Source organism: Plecotus auritus (assembly GCF_963455305.1).
Source record: "Plecotus auritus genome assembly, chromosome: 7".
Lineage (NCBI taxonomy): Eukaryota > Metazoa > Chordata > Mammalia > Chiroptera > Vespertilionidae > Plecotus > Plecotus auritus.
The window spans coordinates 34,177,175-34,198,022 of record NC_137774.1 but is presented as its reverse complement, the minus strand read 5'-3'; the positions used below and the strand labels follow the sequence as shown (position 1 = coordinate 34,198,022).

The 20,848-nt window shown below is 42.8% G+C and overlaps 1 protein-coding gene across 2 annotated transcripts in view; it reads left to right on the top strand.

Annotated features, from left to right (window-relative positions):
* PHF12 (PHD finger protein 12) overlaps positions 1–20,848 on the top strand; it is a 42,918-nt gene that overhangs the window by 15,586 nt on the left and 6,484 nt on the right. For both annotated transcript variants that reach the window (XM_080679051.1, XM_080679052.1), the window contains 7 exons: positions 7,052–7,124; positions 9,784–10,177; positions 11,718–11,838; positions 12,997–13,129; positions 15,224–15,388; positions 18,939–19,097; positions 19,705–20,503. In XM_080679051.1, coding sequence (XP_080535177.1) covers positions 7,052–7,124; positions 9,784–10,177; positions 11,718–11,838; positions 12,997–13,129; positions 15,224–15,388; positions 18,939–19,097; positions 19,705–20,503 — 1,844 coding nt within the window. The remainder of the gene's footprint in view (positions 1–7,051; positions 7,125–9,783; positions 10,178–11,717; positions 11,839–12,996; positions 13,130–15,223; positions 15,389–18,938; positions 19,098–19,704; positions 20,504–20,848) is intronic.

Here is a 20,848-nt window from a genome sequence, read left to right as displayed (position 1 = left end):
TGCAGAAATATACCTGCTTCTAAAACTATAGTTTCTTTCTGAACACCTTGAGATCCTTAATTTTGCCATCTTTAAAGGATCACTGGCTGAACTATCATTTGCTGAGTAGCTCTGGATTATGGAAACAGTAGAGAAAAGGCCACTGTCACCTTAGCCCACTGTCACCTTCAGGTACCTAGTGACCAAACATCTGGGGTTCTTTGCTGAGCTTGGCATCCATGAGCAATTGAGTCTTAAATAGGTCTGTATGGCAAGAATCAGTTTGTAGTTGATTGTATGTGGTCTCATTGCCAGCTGTCCTTTTCATGTTTTCTAGCCCTTGATCTCTGAGAGCAAGGATCATGTCTGAAATCTCACCACTTAGCTTATTGCCTAGCATGAAATAAATGTCCAATAAATGCTTGAGTGGACAAATGACCTTGATCCTCTCTCCTCAAAGGCTATATTTCTCGATGGGGTAGATCATAGCTTTGTTTGCTTTACGTCCTTTTTCAGTGTGGCACCTCCAATGTGGCATTTTGGTTAATAAGCAGTAGGAATTCAGTAAATATTGACTGATGAAGAAGGAAATGCTTGACCTTGAAGTTGAGGAAGATACCCTGGTAGTTATTCCAATGTGTCCCCCAGAAATAAGAGAACTACTGAACAGTCTTTAAAAACAGCTTGGACTCAAGATGTGAAAGAACTAGAAAACTGCCCTAGCCGGTTTGGCTCAGTTGATAGAGCATCAGCCTGCTGACTGAAAGGTCCCAGGTTCGATTCCTGTCAAGGGGACATGCCTGGGTTGCAGGCTTGATCCCCAGTGGGGGGCATGCAGGAGGCAGCCGATCAATGAGTCTCTCTCATCATTGATGTTTCTATTTCTCTCTCCCTCTCCCTTCCTCTCTGAAATCAATAAAAATATATTTTTTTTAAAAAAAGAACTAGAAAACTGTGACTTTGGTTCTAATTCTGCTGCTTATTGGCTACATGGCTTTAGATAAGTCTGTTTCCTCACCTGTGCAATGAAATAATAATTAATTCTCACAGTATGGTGGTGAAAAAGCAAATAAGAGCATCTGTGAAAACACTTTGTGAACCGTGATACACTGTCTAGATGTAATATCACTGTGCTATTTCTAGCTTTAGTGATTAGGAAGTATTGTCCTTACAAGCAGCACTGGCTCATTATAGTATTTTCTTTTTTTTTTTTTTAAATATATATTTTATTGATTTTTTACAGAGAGGAAGAGAGAGGGATAGAGAGTTAGAAACATCGATGAGAGAGAAACATCGATCAGCTGCCTCCTGCACACCCCCCACTGGGGATGGTGCCCGCAACCAAGGCACATGCCCTTGACCGGAATCGAACCCGGGACCCTTCAGTCCGCAGGCTGACGCTCTATCCACTGAGCCAAACCGGTTTCGGCACATTATAGTATTTTCATGGTTTTCACTGCTTGCAGAAACTCAGATAGAATAATTTCAGCGCTACCTTACTTTTAGCTTTTAACTATTTCCTTTAGTAGAGAATGGCCCTTGGCACCCTATCTTCGTTGATATATGAGGATGAGAAGGAGCTGGGACAGAGCCTTGTTTTTCTTGACAAGCATATCATTGATTTTAAAGAATCTGACATACATGTATAGGTATTCCTTGTTTTATTGTATTCCTCTTTCTTGCACTTCACAGATACTGTGTTTGTTTGTTTTTTACCAAATGAAGGTAAGACCCTCCAGCAGCAAAAACACTGAAACTTGTTGAAGGTTCAAATAATGGTTAGCATATTTTTTAACAATAAAATATTTTTTAATTAATATATATATGTGGTGGTTTGTTTTTTGTTTTTGTTTTTCTAGACAATGCTATTGCACACTTAATAGCCCTGGCCGGGGTAGTTCAATTGGTTAGAGTGTCATCCTCATATGCCAATGTTGTGGGTTCAATCCCTGGTCAGGGTTTATACAAGAATCAACTAATGAATGCATAGATAAGTGAAACAACAAAATCAATGTTTCTCTCTCTCTCTCTCTCTCTCTCTCTCTCTCTCTCTCTCTCTCTCTCGCTCCCCCCCTCCTCCCTTCCTCTCTCTCAAATCAATAAGTAAAAAAATTTTTTTTAAATGACTATAGTATAGTGTAAACATAACTACTATATGTACTGGGGAACCAAAAATTTGCATGGCTCTCTTTATTGTGATATTCATTTTATTTATTTTTTAATAGCAGCATTATTGTGATATTCATTTTATTGCAGTGGTCTGTAATTAAACCCACAATATCTCCAAGGTATGCCTGTAATTATTTCAAACTTGCACACTAAACTTAGGGGCACATCATTCTTATGGGGGTCGGAGCTTTAAGGTGGGTGGATCAGGTGGGGAACTCCTTAGGATGTGTACATGAGTCCCCTGAGGCAGAATTTCCTTTCTCTCTGGAATCCTTTCCCTGTTGACAATATTTAATGTGGAACAGAACTAGTCTATTTGCAAAACAGCCTTTTTCTGGAACTAGTTCCTGAGCTTTTTACCCCAATGACAGTCTGTCTTTCCTGGAGGCATTTCATGAATCCTTTTCCTTTTGAATTGAAAAACTGCCATCTAAATTGTTTGAAAGGAATTGCTAGTAGCAAAGAGGAATCATGAGAAAGCTTTATGATGGGCAATTCCTGTGTTCCAGCTATGCCTATGATGATCATTTTCTAGAAACATAGACCTTCCTTCCTTTTCAGTCCCATCTTAGGTATTATTTTATTACCGTCTCTCTAGATAACCACATTTTCAAATGTATTTCAAGATGCATGTTCTGTCTCTAAGAAAGCAGCAAAATCCCAGCAAGGCCATATTGTTTTAAGTGTTCTATATTAATCTTGGAAATAACCCTCTAACTTCCCTGCATACTCCCTAAACTCACAGTCCTCATCCCATCCTTTAGGGCAGACAAGAGGAGCCTGTGGCCATAATCTAGAATTCTGAAAAATGTGTGTTCTTAAACTTGGTATCTCTAAAAGTTATCTTTTAGAAACCAACTTGGAGCTACTTTTGAAAGTCTCTTAATAAAAATTTTAAGCATTTTACCCTGTATTAAAATATTTTCAGCATTTTACCCTGGCCGGTTTGGCTCTGGATAGAGCGTCGACCTGCAGACTGAAAGGTCCCAGGTTCTATTCCAGTCAAGGGCACATGCCTGGTTGCAGGGCTCGATCCCCAGTAGGGGGTGTGCAGGTGGCAGCTGACCAATGATTCTCTCTCCCTCTCCCTTCCTCTCTGAAATCAATAAAAATATATTTTTTAACAATCTAAACTGATTGCATAAAAATTAAAAACACACAAGAGAAACAAGGCCTTGGCCAGATAGCTCAATTGGTTAGAGCATCGCCTAGATACACCAAGGTTTTGGGTTTGATCCCCAGTCAGGGCACATAGACGAATCAACCCATATTCTATATATGTAAAAGGCTAATAGGCAAAGTATCACCTCAGGAACTCAACCGGGAGACCAGGAGTTCGATCGCTCATTATGACTTGCGCTGACACGGAATGAAGGAATGCCCTGGCCAGCAGTGGCAGCTGGAAAGCCCAATCGGCCCTGATCACTGGCCAGGCCTAGGGACCCTAACTGTGCATGAATTTCGTGCACCGGGCCTCTAGTGAATGCATAAAGAGATGTTTCTCTCCTCTCTCCCTTTCCCTCTCCCTCCCCCTCCCTCCCTCTCTCTCTAAAAATCAATTTTAAAAAAGAAAGAGAAACAAGAAAGCACCCTGGCCAGGTGGCTCAGTTGGTTGGAGCATCATCCCATACACCAAAGTTTGCAAGTTTGATTCCTGGTCAGGGCACATACCTAGGTTTTGGATTTGATCCCTGGGTTGGGGCGGGTACAGGAGGCAGCCAATCAACATCTCTTTCCCTCTCTCTCTCTCTTTCTCCATATATGTGTGTGTGTGTGTGTATGTATATATATATGGCAGACATTACAGGTGATATATATATATATATATATATATATATATATATATATATATACACACACACATACATACACATACACACACACACACACTTACATATCCATCCATCTTCAGGTGAAGCTATAAAATAGAAAGAAACAAGATATCAAATTATTTAAAGGAGACTTTAATAAGTAGGGTGCGTAGTTCATTGTGTAGTTGAGATTTCAAGTATGGATTTTGATGTCATCTTGTTGTTTTGTGACTTAAAAAATGTAAGTAATTTTATATGCGATTTAACCACAGAACGTACCTGCCCAATTGCATTGCCTTGCCTCATGACTTTGGAGGGGTTACCTTCACTTTCTAGAAGCCCATTCTTTTAATGTTCTCCAGTCCTTTAAGATTTTATTGAGTACCTGCTGTGTGCCAGGCATTGTGCAGAGTGTGGAAGTACAAAGATAAATGAGGCATAGAGAAGGGATTTGGGTACATAACAGTTTCAATATGGCACAAAACTCCTATAGAGAATCAGGGGCTGTCAGAGAAGGCTTCCTGGAGGTAACACCTGACTTGAGCCCCTATAAAAGATGAGTCCACCAGGTGAAAGGAGTGGGGAAAGATTTGGCTTTAGTGGTTGTGAGCAGTGGCTCTGGAATGAGCAGAGACAGAGTTGAGAAACAGTATAGGCTGTGTAGGGGGCCACCAGACTTAATGGAGCTGAAGAAGGAGGCAGGGTTCTGGTCACGGGGTCTCACCTACAAAACTGAGGAGCTTGAACTTTATCCTGTAATTGATGGGGTGATATTGAAGGGCATTTTAATTTGGAGAGTGATATGATCAGAATTGTGTTTTAAATATATCATTCTGCCAGCAGGGTTGGAAATAGATTAGGGGAAGCATGAAGGACCAGGAGGCCATTCACATCTTGGTAAAAAGACCTAAGCCTGTACCACCTTGCCTTGCCCTTCTCTGCTTTACATGTGGTGTAGGGTATCTTGGTTCAAAGCCATTAGGCAAATGAAAAGAAATGATGAAAAACAGACTCAGAAGTGACAGCCTTTTCAGGGTTAATTTTAATATATCAGCTGCTGAAGCATAGCAGTCTGTAGACCTTTGCAAATTACATGTGTGCATTTCATTAGTTTGGGTGTGGTCTATGTAGAAATGCATTGGAGAGAACAAAGGTAGACATTACATGTGATATTCACCTGTGGCCCTCCAGGGCTTGAAGACCTATCCCCACAGGCCAATGTGCCTCCAGTTTTCTGCTTCCTGATATGGGTACTCCTGTGATTCCACCAAGGTAACGGGGAAGAAAGGGAGCAATGAGGCTTGCTGGGCATCTTGACATGCATGATCAGGGCTCTGGGGAAACATGGAGCAAGGAAAATTTGCCCGCCCAAGGCTATTTTAGGTAGAAAAGGTAAAGCAAAATAGCATTAAGCCCGGGACTTAAAGGAAAGTCATTCAATCTTCGCGTGTGGGGGTTTTTTGTAGTTTCTCGGATTCTTTGAAGAAAAATTTCCTCCTTACCATTCCAACTAAATACCTTCAGGAACCAAATGTAAGAATTTCTTAAGCATAAATATAGCCTATTCTGTATAGCAGTGGTTTTCAAACTTTGGTGTTGAGCATAAATTGCTGAGCCCTATCCCCAAAATTTATGATTCAGTGGGTCTGGAGTGAGGTCTCAGAATTTGCATTTCTAAGAAGTTCCCAAATGATGCTGCCAGTCTGGAAACGACACTTTGAGAACAACTACTGTGTATAGGCATTATAAATATGAGCCTCCCAAGGACTTAATAAAGTCTCATATGGATCTTGGTGTAACCTTAATGGAAATCAATGACCTGGAGAATCAGTAAGGCTAGCCCTACACAGCTTTAATTTTGATTCAGTATTGATTTACTGAGTAGCTACTGTGTACACCTCTTACAAAGATACAAAGAGGAAAGAGATTCAACCCTTGTCTTGGTCCCTCTAATAAAAGAAATAAGAGAACTATCACATAAGGGGAAGCATCAGAAGTGACCCAAAACCATGCAGCCAGGGTTCTAAGACGGTGGTCGGCAAACTACGGCTCGTGAGCCACATGCGGCTCTTTGGCCCCTTGAGTGTGGCTCTTCCACGAAATACCATGGCCTGGGTGAGTCTATTTTGAAGAAGTGGCGTTAGAAGAAGTTTAAGTTTAAAAAATTTGGCTCTCAAAAGTAATTTCAATCATTGTACTGTTGATATTTGGCTCTGTTGACTAATGAGTTTGCCGACCACTGGTCTAGGCCGTTTGAGTAATCCCAGAAAAACACATGGAGGAGCTGTCCTCAGTATGCCTTTGTTGCCTGACAAACTGCCCCAAAACTCTGTGGCTTAAAACAAACACTAGTTATTATCTCTCACAAGTCTATGGGTTATTGGGCTCAGCTGGGTGGTTTTTCTGTTCTATGTGCTGTTGTCTGGTACTGCAGTCATTTGGAAGCTCATCTGAGCTGGCATAGTCCAAGATGACTCAGTCACATGGCAGTAGTGGTGCTGGCTGTTGGCTTGGATTTCAACAGGAGCTGTTAATTGGAGTGCCTTAAGTCTCCTCTGTGTGGCCTCTCACAGCACAACATCAGGACTCTAGGATGGAACATTCCAGGCATGTAAAAATGGAATCTTCGGGTCTCCTAAGAACTCTGCTGCATTCTGTTGGTCAAAACAAGGCACAAGAACAAGCCCAATTCAAGAGGAAGGAAATAGACTACTTCTGGATAGAAGGAGTATCAAAGAATTTGTAACAATCTTTAATCTACCATAAGCTAATTGAGGCAGGCTTTACAGGCATGGCTTTCTAGAGGAAGAGTGTTCTAGAGAAAGAAATTATATCTTTCCCTGTAAGCCCAGTATTAATAGCTCTGGATTTGGCTTCTCTTTCTAAGATGAGGGAGGGGCTCACTCTTTAGGTTACTGTAAATGATGCCAAGTAAGCATTTTGAAAGATGTGAGAGCCCAAGCAGTGCTGTAGGGCTGGCCAAAATAGAAGTTGAGGTACATGCGGCTTTGTGCCAGACCTGGGTAGGCTTTTTCCACTGCTTCAAAGGATTAGTTAGTTACTTAGTCTTGCCCTTGTCTTTTCCCCCGCAGTAACCCTCCACTGAGTGAAGAGATGTTGCCTCCTGGGGAGTGGATGTGTCACCGGTGCACTGTTCGTCGAAAGGTAATAATGCTGTTTTCTAAAGGCTTTGCTCAGAATGCCGGATCTAGAGTACTGATATTCTAGAGCTAAGATGGCCTGGCCCTGAAGGTGTTTTTGTCCCTTCTTCTTGTCTCTTCCAGCCCTGGAATCACCCACATTCTCCTCATGGTGACTGTTTGGAATCCAATAGGGCCTAAAATCCAAACATGGGCTGCTGATATGGGCAGAAGAGGTGTGTTAATTTACTAAGCCATGTTCATTCACTAGTGACAGGAGTAGTTTGATCTTGTAGACCTCCTATAGGTGGCCTGAATATGGCAACTATATCCATGGCTAAAAGTGGTTGAAGAAAAAACAAGCTGCTGCTCCAGCTTGATGGAAAAAGGGTTTCTCTTACCCCGAGACAAATAAGTCACTAGTAACCAAAGGCTTAGCCAGGTATATAGGGGTGGGGGGACTTTGAACTCACTTGTACCCCAAATTGCCTAATCTCTCTTTAGTTTCCCTTACCTTGGCTTCAATAATTCAGTACTGGCTTTGAGAACATTATTTTCTACATTGAGAGAACTGCTGTGGAATGCAAAAGCTAAATTCTCCTTTATCAAAAAAGGAAGTAGGTGTGTTTCCACTCAGATTAAGAGAGAGCCAATCCTCAAATTATAGACTGTGGATTACACTTGGTGAATTGTAAAGCCCCCCCCCCTCCCCGCCACACACACACAAACACACTAATTATACACCAAATAACTTGCTTTTGTTGTGACATCACTTCTGTTTTCCCGGCCCGTGTACATGATGTCACAATGAATGATGACTTCCTTGGTTGCAGAAACAGGATGAGATGATTCAGAGATTGTGGTTTATGTGTGTAACAGTTTTCAACCTTTAAGAAGAAGGTAAACAGTTAGGTAGACATTATTTTTCAGTGTGTTCACAAGGGTTCCTATTAAAAAGCAAGCTAGGGCCAACTCAGCCACCTACCACAGTTGTAGTTTGATCTCTCCTAAAATCCACAAAACAGGCTGTCCCCCAGCCTGCTCACCTCCCAAGATCTCTTCCTGTGCATCCTTGGTTAGATTAGAGCAGGGCCAGTTAGAGATACCTGGCAGCCAAGAAGCCTTTCAGAAACTTGCCACTCAAAGAAGCTGGACGCAAAATGGTTAGGAACAATGGACGGAGAAGAGGTAAAGCCAGGAAAAGAGGGTAGAGGAGAGAAACTGTTATTTTAGTTCCCATCATCTGCTGGGTATTTTATGTGCCTTATCTCATTTAATCTATGTAGCCATTTTCTAAAGGCAGAACTACTTGCTAGAGATTATAGTATGCTTTTTTTCTAACATAGTATTTTCTGAAATTTCACTCTGACCTTCTCTCAGATGGCCCTCTTTGCCTACCAGAGCCAAATCTGTCTTTTCCACCACCACCACCAGTTCCAGGCTTTGGCCTCCTGTAGTTACACTGAAGTGGATTGAAATGATACATCCTCTGAGCCTCATTAACCTCCAATGTTCAGGTCCTATTCCTAGTGGAGGCTAGATTCTCCCAACTCAGAGCCATCCCTTTCATATATATGACCCTCTTGATCATCACCATGTCTCTGAGAAAAGAAGAAGAAGAAAAGTTTTACTAGATTCACTTTACAGATAGAGAAATTCCTGCCCACCAGCCTGAGTCACCCAACGTCATAGGAAATCAGTGGCAGAACTGGTACAAGACCCCAGGTCTTCCAACTGGAGACCAATGTAAAACTTTCATTTGACCACTCAATTTGGAGTCCTGGAAGAAAATGTATTGTCAGTCATCTAGTCCTGCAGAGTACACTTAGTCTTCTTCCACTTCTCCACCTTCCCATTCAAAGAAGTATCAGAGTTCTAGTTAAATTTGAAACATTGAAAGCCAACATGATGATTGCTGAGTCCCTACCCTTCACACACTATCCTTCCACAGTTACCTTCCAGGCCAGCACCCAGTATCCCTAGACAGGGAGCTCTGCTTGCCTTTTTTACATATTACATAGCTTTTGCAGACTGTTATATATATAATTTTTTTTTAATTTATTTCAGAGAGGAAGGGAAAAGGAGAGAGAGATAGAAACATCAATGATGAGAGAATCTTTGATCGGCTGCCTCCTGCAGGCCCCACACCGGGATTGAGCCCACAACCTGAGCATGTGCCCTGGCTGGGAATCAAATCATAGGTCAATGCTCAGCCACTGAACCACACCGGCCGGGCCAAACTTTATTTATTTTGAGCAGGTCTTAAAACCATTCAATAGGTCAGGCTGCCACTCCAAGGCAAACTACAGTGATCTCATTGGTTCCTACTGTTGTTCTCACTGTCCTCAGTCTCACTGAGCTTGTTCTCACTGTGTTATTTATTCCTTTACCCTCTACTTGTATAGAGATATTGTGTATCATATGATGACTTAGAGGAAATGATGTGTGATTTGTATAATAGTTTCTAATTTCCATGCCTTTTGGTGATCCCTGCTGCAATAGTTTTGCCAGCTTTAGTTCAGCTATAATTTTGTCAACTTTAACAGGACTGTGTGCCAAGTCCCCAGGTGGATGAATCTGTGACTTTCATAATTTCGGTTTATAGTCTAATAGGATTTTGTAGCATCTATTTCTTTCTGTTTTGTGGTACTTTATATGATGGGCCCTCCTGTTCATTTGCACAGAAGCGAGAACAGAAAAAGGAGCTGGGCCATGTTAATGGACTGGTGGACAAATCTGGCAAACGGACTACATCCCCCAGCAGTGACACTGACTTGTTGGACAGATCAGCTAGCAAAACTGAACTCAAGGCTATGGCCCATGCCCGGATCCTGGAGAGAAGAGCCAGCCGGCCTGGCACGCCCACGTCCAATGCCAGCACAGAGACCCCCACCTCTGAGCAGAACGATGTTGATGAGGACATCATTGACGTGGATGAGGAGCCAGTGGCAGTAGCGCCTGACTATGTGCAGCCCCAGCTGAGGCGGCCTTTTGAGCTGCTGATTGCTGCCGCCATGGAGCGGAACCCCACCCAATTCCAGTTGCCCAATGAACTGACTTGTACCACTGCACTACCAGGTTAGCCAAACCATTATATCCCCTCCCCCACTCCACCTTCCAAAGGATTATTTTCCAGCCAAAGAGTAGTGCTGCCTATGGGATCACTGTCTGTATAGCCACTGTCTCATACTGTTCTTGGTTCTTCCTGGAGAGATCTTTGAAGGTTTTAGCTTTTATAGTGCTTATTCAATTTTCTATTTCCACCCTTCCCAGTATCACTTTTTTAAAAAAGGTAATATATTCACATGGTTCAGAAATCAAAAAATATAAAAAGGCATACAATGAAAAATTTCCCTCCTACTTCTGCCTGCCATTTGCCTAGTTTCCACCTTCCTACCCCTCACAGATAACCACTGTTTCATTCTTGTGTGTTTCCTCTAGAATTTCTTTGTGTATGGATAAGCAAATACAGATATATGCTCATTATTTCCCCCTTAAATAGCATACTTGATATACTGTTCTACACATTGCTTTTTTTTTTTACTTCACAATGTGCTCAGGATAGAGATCTTTCCATATGAATATAGACATTACTCAGTTTCTCTTAATGGTTGTATAATGATCTATCATATAGAGTTACTATAATTTAATTTCCTGTTAATAGACATTCAGTTTTTTTCTAATCTTTTGTTTCTATAGATAGTGCTTCAACAGATAATTCTGTAAATACATCATTGTATACTTGTGGGTGTGTGTCTGTAGGATAAATTCATAATAGAATTGCTGAGTCAAAACTGTGTTTATAGTTGTGGGTTTTTGTGTTGTTTTTTTTAAGACAAATTACTTTCTTCTTTTTTTTTAGTATATTTTTTACTAATTTCAGAAAGGAAGGAAGAGGGAGATAGAAACATCAATGATGAGAATCATTGATTGGCTGCCTCCTGCATACCCCACAGTGGGGATGGAGTCCACAGCCCAGGCATGTGCCCTGACTAGGAATCAAACCATGACCTCCTGGTTCATAGGTCAACGCTCAACCACTGAACCATGCCAGCCAGGCTGTATTTATAGTTTTGATAGATACTACCAAATTACCCTCCTTGTTTGTTTGTTTAATCAAGTCATGTCTTCTGCTTGATACCATGAAGCTTCTAGATCTTATTTTTTCTTCCAGATAGAGTGAAATTGGCACACTTAAGAAACCTACTGGTCAATAGGATGCAGAATCAAAGCTTTTCTGATTTCTGTTAAAATGCAGTGAAATTGCAGTTTTTTCCTCATCTACCTCCATAGAATAGGCTTTTTGACCTATTTATCTTTCATAGGTTGCCAGTATATAAGCTAGGCTTCTGGCCACCTCATGTTTACAAAACCTTTAGAGGTATTTGTGCCACAGAACAAGTGACTTCTGATCAAGGTTCTGACTTATGTCTCAGTCTCCCTTCTAATTCTTTTTTTCACTTGAAACCAGACCAGGGGGCCTCAGAAAGAGATCCATGTCTAGGCCATACCACATGCTTTTTTTGAGATCTCTTCTTTTCACTTACTGTTGTGTCCCTATCTGAGGCCAGGAACTGTGCATCTAGAGAAAGTTCAGCACCACCAATTTCTCTTCTAGGTTCTAGCAAGAGAAGAAGAAAGGAGGAAACCACAGGGAAAAACGTTAAGAAGGCACAGCATGAGTTAGATCACAATGGTCTCGTTCCCTTACCGGTCAAAGTCTGCTTCACGTGTAACAGGTATTTTTCCTCCATACTAAGGGGCTTTTCCTCATATTCAGCAAATGATGTTTTTTCTCTCTTCCATCACCTCTTTCAAACCATATATGTTAAATGTACATAATCCATATTTTGATGATCTGAGAGCAGAGAGACTGAGTGACTAATTGATCAGAGCCTTGAATATTTTAACAAGTATTATAAACTGTAGAGGCTAAACAAGAGGAGTTGAAATTAAACTAAAGTATGAAATATTTAGACTACCTATCGGGAAGAATTCTAGCCAGCAGCGACACAAGTCCCTGGAAATAACAAATAATTTTTAAATCGCTAAAGTTTAGTTTAAAAGTAGTACAGGTATCCACGGTATGCATTAGACTGGATGACTTCCAAAAGCCTCTAGGTTGCCCCAGTTGTAGCCTCCCTGTGACACTGTTTTTCTTCAAATAGGATCTTCTCAGTGACAGGAACCAGCTGCTACTGAAGATGGACTTGTTTAGATATGTTAGAAGGACAGGATAACAGGAGGGAAAAAATATGAAAATGAAATATTCCACACCAAAAGCTATAGGGGACTAGATAGTATAGAGGCAGGACTCTGAGCCCAAACTGTGGCTCCAGTGCATCTTGAGGGTCCAAGGAGTATCATGGTTACAAAACATAATTGGCATTTGCTTAAGCCCCCTCCCTTTAGTTATCCTTACATTGATACATTACAAAATCATTTTCCCAGCACAACTCTCTGGTTGTCAGTTTTTCTGAGTGCTTCATGCAGAAGAAAAAGTTGTTGTAGTAGATTTTAGATAGGTTGCTAGTATTTTTTGTTGTTGTTATTTAATGAAGTAGTTGCTTTTTTTTTTTTTTTTTTAAGGAGTAGAAAGATCAAGTAGAGTTGGCTGTCTTCCCCCAGTGGGTACTGAGCATTGATCATTCATGCTCCAACAGCCACTTTAGCATACTCCACGTAAACATTCACTTCCTGACAAGATACAGTTCTCTTAGAAGAGAGAATAATGGAGAGCCGCATGTTAGCCCCCAGCTTGATCCATCTTTTTATCGTGAATGTAACTGAATCATTGGGGGAGAAGGATGTGGGAGAATGTAGTTAGGATTAAGGAGGGGAGCTTGTTTTGAGTTCTCCCATCTTGCCACAGAAATGGCCTAATCTCTTTTTTGCAGGAGTTGTCGCGTGGCCCCTCTCATCCAGTGTGACTATTGCCCCCTCCTGTTCCACATGGACTGCCTTGAGCCACCACTCACTGCCATGCCCCTGGGCAGATGGATGTGTCCAAATCACATCGAACATGTGGTGGTAAGTTCAGCAGTGTCTCTTCAGTCCTCTATGGGCACAGTGGAGAGTGGACTGATTCAGTAGAAAGCATAGTAAGATCAGCTTTGTACCAGAATTCACTATAATCTCTCCGATGCTGGTTTCTACAGACCATTGTACTCAATTCTGATTATTTTGACATGTGTTAGCTGTGCATTTTGCCTTTTATCACAATGCCTTATTTTAGCTGCACAGACAGATTTAACCCACTAGCATTTGGTTGTTTGTTAATATTTTCCTCCAGAGTGAATCAAGCAGATGTTATCGCCCTAAACTGGGGTATATTAGATCCAACCTTATGGAAATAAATGCTCTGACAGTAGTTGCTTCCATATTTTCCTGCCTCTTGTTTTTAGAGGGAACAAAGAAAATTCTAAGATATTTATTCTTATATCTCAAGAATTAACTAACTGCGCAGTAACTTCAGAGAATTGACATGGATATAATGGTATTCCAGACAGTCAACCATTTATTGAACACCTGATCTTTCCTAGGCTCCAAATGAGGTTCTTTCCCTTCTCTTACTTTAATTCTTGTCATAACACTTATAGATGTTGAGTAACTAAATTGTTGAATGCATGTTGTGAGAGTATTATTTATTTCCCAGAAGTCTTGGGTACATTTTCCAGACTGCTTCCTGGGGCCAAACAGAACTGTAGTTTGCTATCTTCAAAGATGTTTAAGACATTTCCTTATAGGCACTTAGAATAGTCACTCATAGATTAAATAGGAGAGGGCTTCAGGAGGAGCAGGTCCCTCATAAGAACAGCCTTTCCAAATTAAAAAAATGTTATTGCATAAGACATCGCCTATCAAATGGTGATAATCATGGAATGACTGTTGGCCCTCAACATGGCAATGTGCTCCCCTCTTTACACTGAGGGAACTTCAGTTATAGACTTGCACATATGAAAGAAAATAGTTGCTTTGGCCCTAGCCGGTTTGGCTCAGTGGATAGAGCGTCGGCCTGGGGACTGAAGGGTCCCGGGTTCGATTCCGATCAAGGGCATGTACCTTGGTTGCGGGCACATCCCCGGTGCGGGGCGTGCAGGAGGCAGCTGATCGATGCTTCTCTCTCATCGATGTTTCCATCTCTCTATCCCTCTCCCTTCCTCTCTGTAAAAAATCAATAAAATACATTTTTAAAAAAAAAAGAAAGAAAGAAAATAGTTGCTTTGTCCTCTTATTTAGCTAAAGCTGTTCAGAAAGATTTATCTAGAAGGAAGCTTCTCTCTGGTGCTCAGTGTGTGTATCTTGTTTTGCCTCTTACTGAACCAAAAAAAATAAAGGCAACCATGAGAAATATACCCAAATATGAATCTTAAAGAGCACCTTTCCAGCAGATGAGAAATTATTAATTGGGTAATATTTTATTAGCCACTTAGGGGTTTTTCCTCTTTTACTAATTAGGAAGCTGCCACACATTTTTTTCTTTTGAATTAAAGTGTATGGGACCAGTTGTAGAAGAGGAAATGTGACATAATTTCTGTATGCTGCTGCACAAACTACCTTTTCTCCCTTTGGCCTCTTAGAGCAGTCCAAGTTTTCTGCCTCCTATAGAACAAGACTGGGATATCCAGAGGGGTTTGCTCCCTAGTACCATGGAGGAGGAATAGGGCAGGGCACACAGGATTTGGGTGCTAATCCCAGCTGTCAGCCAAACTCCTATATAGGAAACAGTCCTGCTTCCTGTGGGAGAGGTTCTCTTGCTAGGAATAGAGTCTGGGTCTCTTGAGGGCCAAGGCCTGCATCTCCTCAGAAACCTGTACACTAAAAGAAAAAGAAACCTGTAAACTTACAGAGGGTGGTCTGAGCTGGACAGAAGACTGTCAGAGGCTGAATTTGGAAGGTCACTTCTTAGCTAATTCCCTATTTCCTGCCACTCTAGGGAATAGAAACATACCAGTTGTCCCTTGTTGGACTGGGCAGGGCTGAGGGAGAAAGTCTTATGCAACACTGACAAGAGTGTTGACATACCAACCCCTGACAGACAATCCCGTTTGGTCCATTTATAGTTAGTTGGGAGAGGGATGTCTTTTGAGGTTCACCACAGGAGTGTTTCTGCTTTGATTCTAGCTGAGCCAAAAGAATATGACACTGAGTAATCGGTGCCAGGTGTTTGACCGTTTCCAGGACACCATTTCACAGCACGTCGTCAAAGTGGATTTCCTGAATCGAATTCACAAGAAGCACCCTCCTAACCGCCGCGTGCTCCAGTCGGTCAAAAGAAGAAGCTTGAAGGTGAGTCCCAACCTGGTTTAGGCAGGATGGTGGTTTCTGATTGCCTTCATAGGATAGACAGAGGGCCATGGTCCCACTCCACAGATAGGGAAACGGAAGTCCCTGAGACTTGTCTGTGTTATCTGAGCAAGTAATGAATGTGGCTGTACATTTTAATACTTGAGGAGGGTGGTCAGGATTATGAATGCCAAACCCCATAGTAGGCCTTCAAACTGCAGATCTCTAGTTCTCCTGAGGATGAACACTCTTTAGCCCCTTCCACCAAATGTAGATGTGCTCTGCTGTTACTGCCCCTCACCTGGCACTCAGTGCCATCTGTTGCTGTTAGATGGCCCCTTTCCTAGAGCTGTCATGAGGTGAAGGTGGGGTGATTAAGCAGAGGGCCATGTGGAAAGTGAGCACTCCCAACTGAGGAACTTAGGAGGGGAAAATGTCCAAAGGAAAGTTAAATCTCTTTTCCCAGGCTGCTGTTGTGCCTGTTAATATATTAGCAATACATTTTATGTACTTAACAATTATGAAAGTGTATCCACAGAGATTGACAGAAATTTTCTGTGTTGAAGAGTATTTGGTAGTGTTGAGGCCGGTTCTAATAAACCATTCAATCCCCTCATTCATTTAATTTAGAGAGCCCAACACTATATATAAACTGATGTTTCTCTTTTGAAATAATCCCAGACTGTCATATGTATCAATAGGAACCAGAAGTTCTCAAATATGGCCACTTGGGGGCAGCCATACTTTAAAATCACACCACTCCTGCCCTGGCTGATGGTGTAGCTCAGTTGGTTGTCCCATGGACTGAAAGGTTGCCGGTTCTATTCCTGGTCCAGGCACATAGCTAGATTGAGGGTACAGGAGGCAACCGATTGACGTTTCTCTCATACATATTCCACCCCCCCTTCCTGTCCCTCCCTTAACCTCGCTCTAAAATTAGTAAAAACAGCCCTAACCAGTTTTGCTCTGTGGATAGAGCGTCTGCCTGCGAACCAAAGGGTCCTAGGTTCAGTTCCAGTCAAGGGCACATACCTCCATTGCAGGCTTCTCCCTGGCCCAGGCCCTGGTCAGGGCTCGTGCAGGAGGCAACCAATAGATGTGTTTCTCACATTGATATTTCTGTCTTTCCCTCTCTCTTCCACTCTCTCTAAAAATCAATAGAAAAATATCCTCGGGTGAGGATTTAAAAATAATAATAATAAATAAAATAAAATTAGTAAAAACATATCCTCTGGTGAGGATTTTTTTTAAAAAATCATACCCATTTCCAGTAGATGTCAGCACCAGCAAGATGTTAATTGTTGCAAGTTGGATAACAAACTCTTAACTGTGTAAATATTTATACTTCAGTGGAAACACAAGTTTTCCAAAATTAAATTAGGTGTTTTCAGTTGAGGGTAAGATATATTACAGGTGACAAGCCTCATACCTTAGTTATACAGATCTAGGAAAAATCTGGACTATAATTCACCATATAGATATGGAAGAGAGCCTGGCTACCAAAATGAACAGGCCAAGAGGCCGTGATAAAACCCTGTCGTTTTATAATGTTCCCTTTTTAAAATGTTTCCCTATTCTTGAAGAAAATCCAAGGGTACAAATTTTCTGAAAAGCATTTTGTAATTGGACAATTTGAGAGTGAAATAAGGACAGGGAGCCCTAGCTGGGTGGCTCAGTTGGTTGGAGCTTCCTGCCATACATCAAAAGGTTGCAGTTTCAGTTCCATTCAGGCCACATTCCTAGCTTGTGGGCTCAATCTCTGGTTGGGGCACATACGGGAAGCTACTGATCAGTGTTTCTTTCTCTCTCTTTCTCTCTCTTTCTCTCTCTCTCTCTCTCTCTCTCTCTCTCTCTTTCTCTCTTTCTCTCTCTCTCTCCCTCTCTCTCTCTCTCTCTCTCTCTCTCTCTCTCCCCCTCCCTCTCTCTCCCTCTCCCTCTCTCCCCTCTTTCCCCTGCCTTCTCTAAAGTCAATAAAAACATATCCTCAAATGAGGGTTTATAATAGTAATAAAATAAGCCCTAGCTGGTTTGGCTCAGTGGATAGAGCATCAGCCTGTGGACTGAAGGGTCCCAGGTTTGATTCCAGTTGAGGGAACATGCCCAGGTTGTGGGCTCAATCCCCAGTAGGGGGCATGCAGAAGTCAGCCAATCAATGATTCTCTCTCATCGTTGATGTTTCTATCTCTCTCTCCCTCTTCATTCCTCTCTGAAATCAATAAAAATAAATAAATAAAATTAAAATAACAATAATAAGGACAGGCAACCATTTGGGGCTTTTCTTCCCTTATCCTCCCTTAGAACCTGCTCACGAAATCTCTTGGTTCTCCCAAAATATTTAACAAATCTACCAGATGCTTTTACATCTCTGCCTTAGGTACTACTTCGCTACCCTATTCCCCCTTGGTCTGCCTGGAAGTTCCTTCTTAACTGCCTTCCTATAAAATCTCTAATCCCAAGTTTCTGTCCCCCAGGTAGAAATAAGCACTCTTCTCCATGTTTTTTTTGTGGTTGTTTTTTGTTTTTTTTTTAATTTCTTTATTAATTAAGGTATTACATGTGTCCTTATTCCCCGATTATCCCCCCCAATCCCCCCACTCATGCCCTTACCCCCTGTTGTCTGTGTCCATTGGTTAGGCTTATATGCATGCATACAAGTCCTTTGGTTGATCTCTCCCCCTTACCCCCACCCTCCCCTACCTTCCCTTAGGTTTGACATTCTGATCAATGATTCTCTCCTTCTCCATGTTTTTAATAACTATTTAGACATGCCTTTATTCTAGGATCCATTACATTGTATTATAATGTTTCTGTGTTTATCTTCCCTACTAGACTGTGAGCTCCTTGAGGGCAAGTCTTAAGTTTTGTTCATCTGGATCTCTAGGAATTGGCACAGTGCCCAGACTCAGGAGATGCTCAATAAATGTTGGTTGAATGTATGAATGATTCTTTGCTTGTGTGGCTCTTTCATTCTTACATGGTGTGATTCAGAGTGTGTCTTCTGTTTGTGCAACAAAGAGGTCTTCAGTTGTTTTATGAGTCATGAATGAATGAAAAAAACTGACATTGATTGCTTATCTGGAGCCAGGCCTCATGCTGAGCATGTCTACTGTGAATGTGACCTCATTTTAACTTTTTATCTCTTCAGATATTGTTTACTTACTTTCCAAACTTTATCCTAAGCAATAAGAGCCAAGGGTACCACTCTGGAGCCCTGTTTGGTGTCAGTCTTCCACTTTTTAGACCAAAGCAGAAGGCAGTATGCAGTGATTTCTGGCTTCCTCAGTCCTTAGACCTTAATGAAGAAAAGTGGAGGGCATGCCTGCTGGTTCCAGTTTTGTGCCTTCTCAAGCTAGTGTGCATATGTGTTAGGCAAAGAGAGGGTGGCATAGAGCAGTTGCTGCCCACCAAGCCACCTTATCCTCAATGAACCCCAGAGTGGATGATGGTCCCCTGGGCATCAGCACCAAGGACAGAAGAGCATGGTCAGAGCAGAATCAACTGGTCATGTTGGCACCATCTCCCTCTCCTTCCTCCTTCTATCTGTTGTGAACAGGTTCCTGATGCTATAAAATCTCAATACCAGTTTCCACCCCCACTCATTGCACCCGCGGCCATTCGGGATGGGGAGCTGATCTGCAATGGGATCCCTGAGGAATCACAGATGCACCTTTTGAACTCTGAGCACTTAGCCACCCAGGCAGAGCAGCAAGAGGTGAGTGAAGGCAGGGCTGGGATTCCAAATCTAATCTTCCATCCCACTGCAGCTGTTATGGAAATAGCCTCAGTGTCATTCCCATCCCCGTCTTCTACAACCCCACCCACCCCTACTCTCACCCCCCAAGAGTTGAATATTTCAGGGAGAACCTCTGGCTCAGATCTTGAGGCAAGTAAGAGAACTACAGAGTCAACTGGTCTGCTTCTCTCCATCCGTCTCCCAAAGCACTATGAGATGGGCAAAACTGTCTTGTAGAAAGACCTCAGTAGACCCATAGAGAGGCTAGGTGATAGTGCTGGACACACAGCCGATGTTTAGGGTACTTGCTGAATATTGGTCACAAGGTGAGCCTTAGGGGCAAAACCAGAACGGGAATCCCAAGCTCTGCTGACCAGGGTGTTGTCTGCCGAGTGTACCAACAAGTCTTGCTTGGGAATGGAAATGGAATCCTATCAGGAGTCAAGCACACCCTTTCTGGGCATTCGCAATGGGACCTCGGAAACAGTGTTTATCAGCTCTGCTGTAGCCCTGGCCACTGTGGCAGGAAGGACCAGCGCCTCCCAGGCCTCTTACCCTCCTCTCCTCTCCTCTCCTTCCATTACAGTGGCTCTGTAGTGTTGTTGCGCTCCAGTGCAGCATATTGAAACATTTATCTGCTAAGCAGATGCCTTCGCATTGGGACTCTGAACAGACAGAGAAGGCTGATATTAAGCCTGTTATTGTGACTGACAGCTCAATCACCACCTCCCTGCAAACAGCTGACAAGGCACCTACTACACCTTCCCACTATCCCCTGTCGTGCCCCTCAGGGATTAGCACCCAGAATTCCCTGAGCTGCTCTCCACCCCACCAACCCCCGGCCCTAGAGGACATCAGCTGCAGTTCTTGTGCGGAAAAATCCAAGAAAGCCCCCTGTGGGACTGCCAACGGGCCAGTGAACACAGAGGTGAAAGCCAATGGCCCACACCTCTACAGCAGCCCCACTGATTCCACGGACCCCCGGCGACTTCCAGGCGCCAACACCCCCCTACCAGGCCTCTCACACCGGCAAGGCTGGCCCCGGCCCCTCACACCACCAGCGGCTGGGGGGCTTCAGAACCACACCGTCGGCATCATTGTGAAGACAGAGAATGCCACTGGCCCCAGCTCTTGCCCCCAGAGGAGTTTGGTTCCTGTCCCAAGCCTGCCCCCTTCCATTCCCAGCTCTTGTGCCAGCATCGAGAACACCAGCACTTTGCAAAGAAAGACTGTCCAATCACAGATAGGACCTCCGTTGACAGATTCAAGGCCACTGGGCTCACCCCCAAATGCCACCCGGGTGCTCACTCCCCCCCAAGCAGCAGGAGACAGTATCTTGGCCACAGGAGCCAGCCAAAGTTTCTGCTCACCAGCGCCATCTTCAGGTGAGTGCTACTCAGCCTTAGGGTGATTTGGAGAAATTTTATGCTCTTCCTGACAAATAAGCTTCAAAAAAAATCTGTGAATATTTCAGAGTGCTTTGATCTCTGTATTATTTGTCCTTCCCCCATTTCTGTGATGGAAGAGAAAGTACATGTTAACTTATCTTCATCTATTCAGTGGGACTGCTTAGGCTCTGAAAGCTTAAGTGATTTCTTTAAGGTGATCTAACAAGTCAGTGGCAGGATTGGAACTACAGCCTGGGTCTCCTGATTCCACCTTCCTACTGGTCTTCTGCCTGTTTTGTCCCATCACCCTAGAGGAAGGCAGCATGTGCTCCAAAACCATTG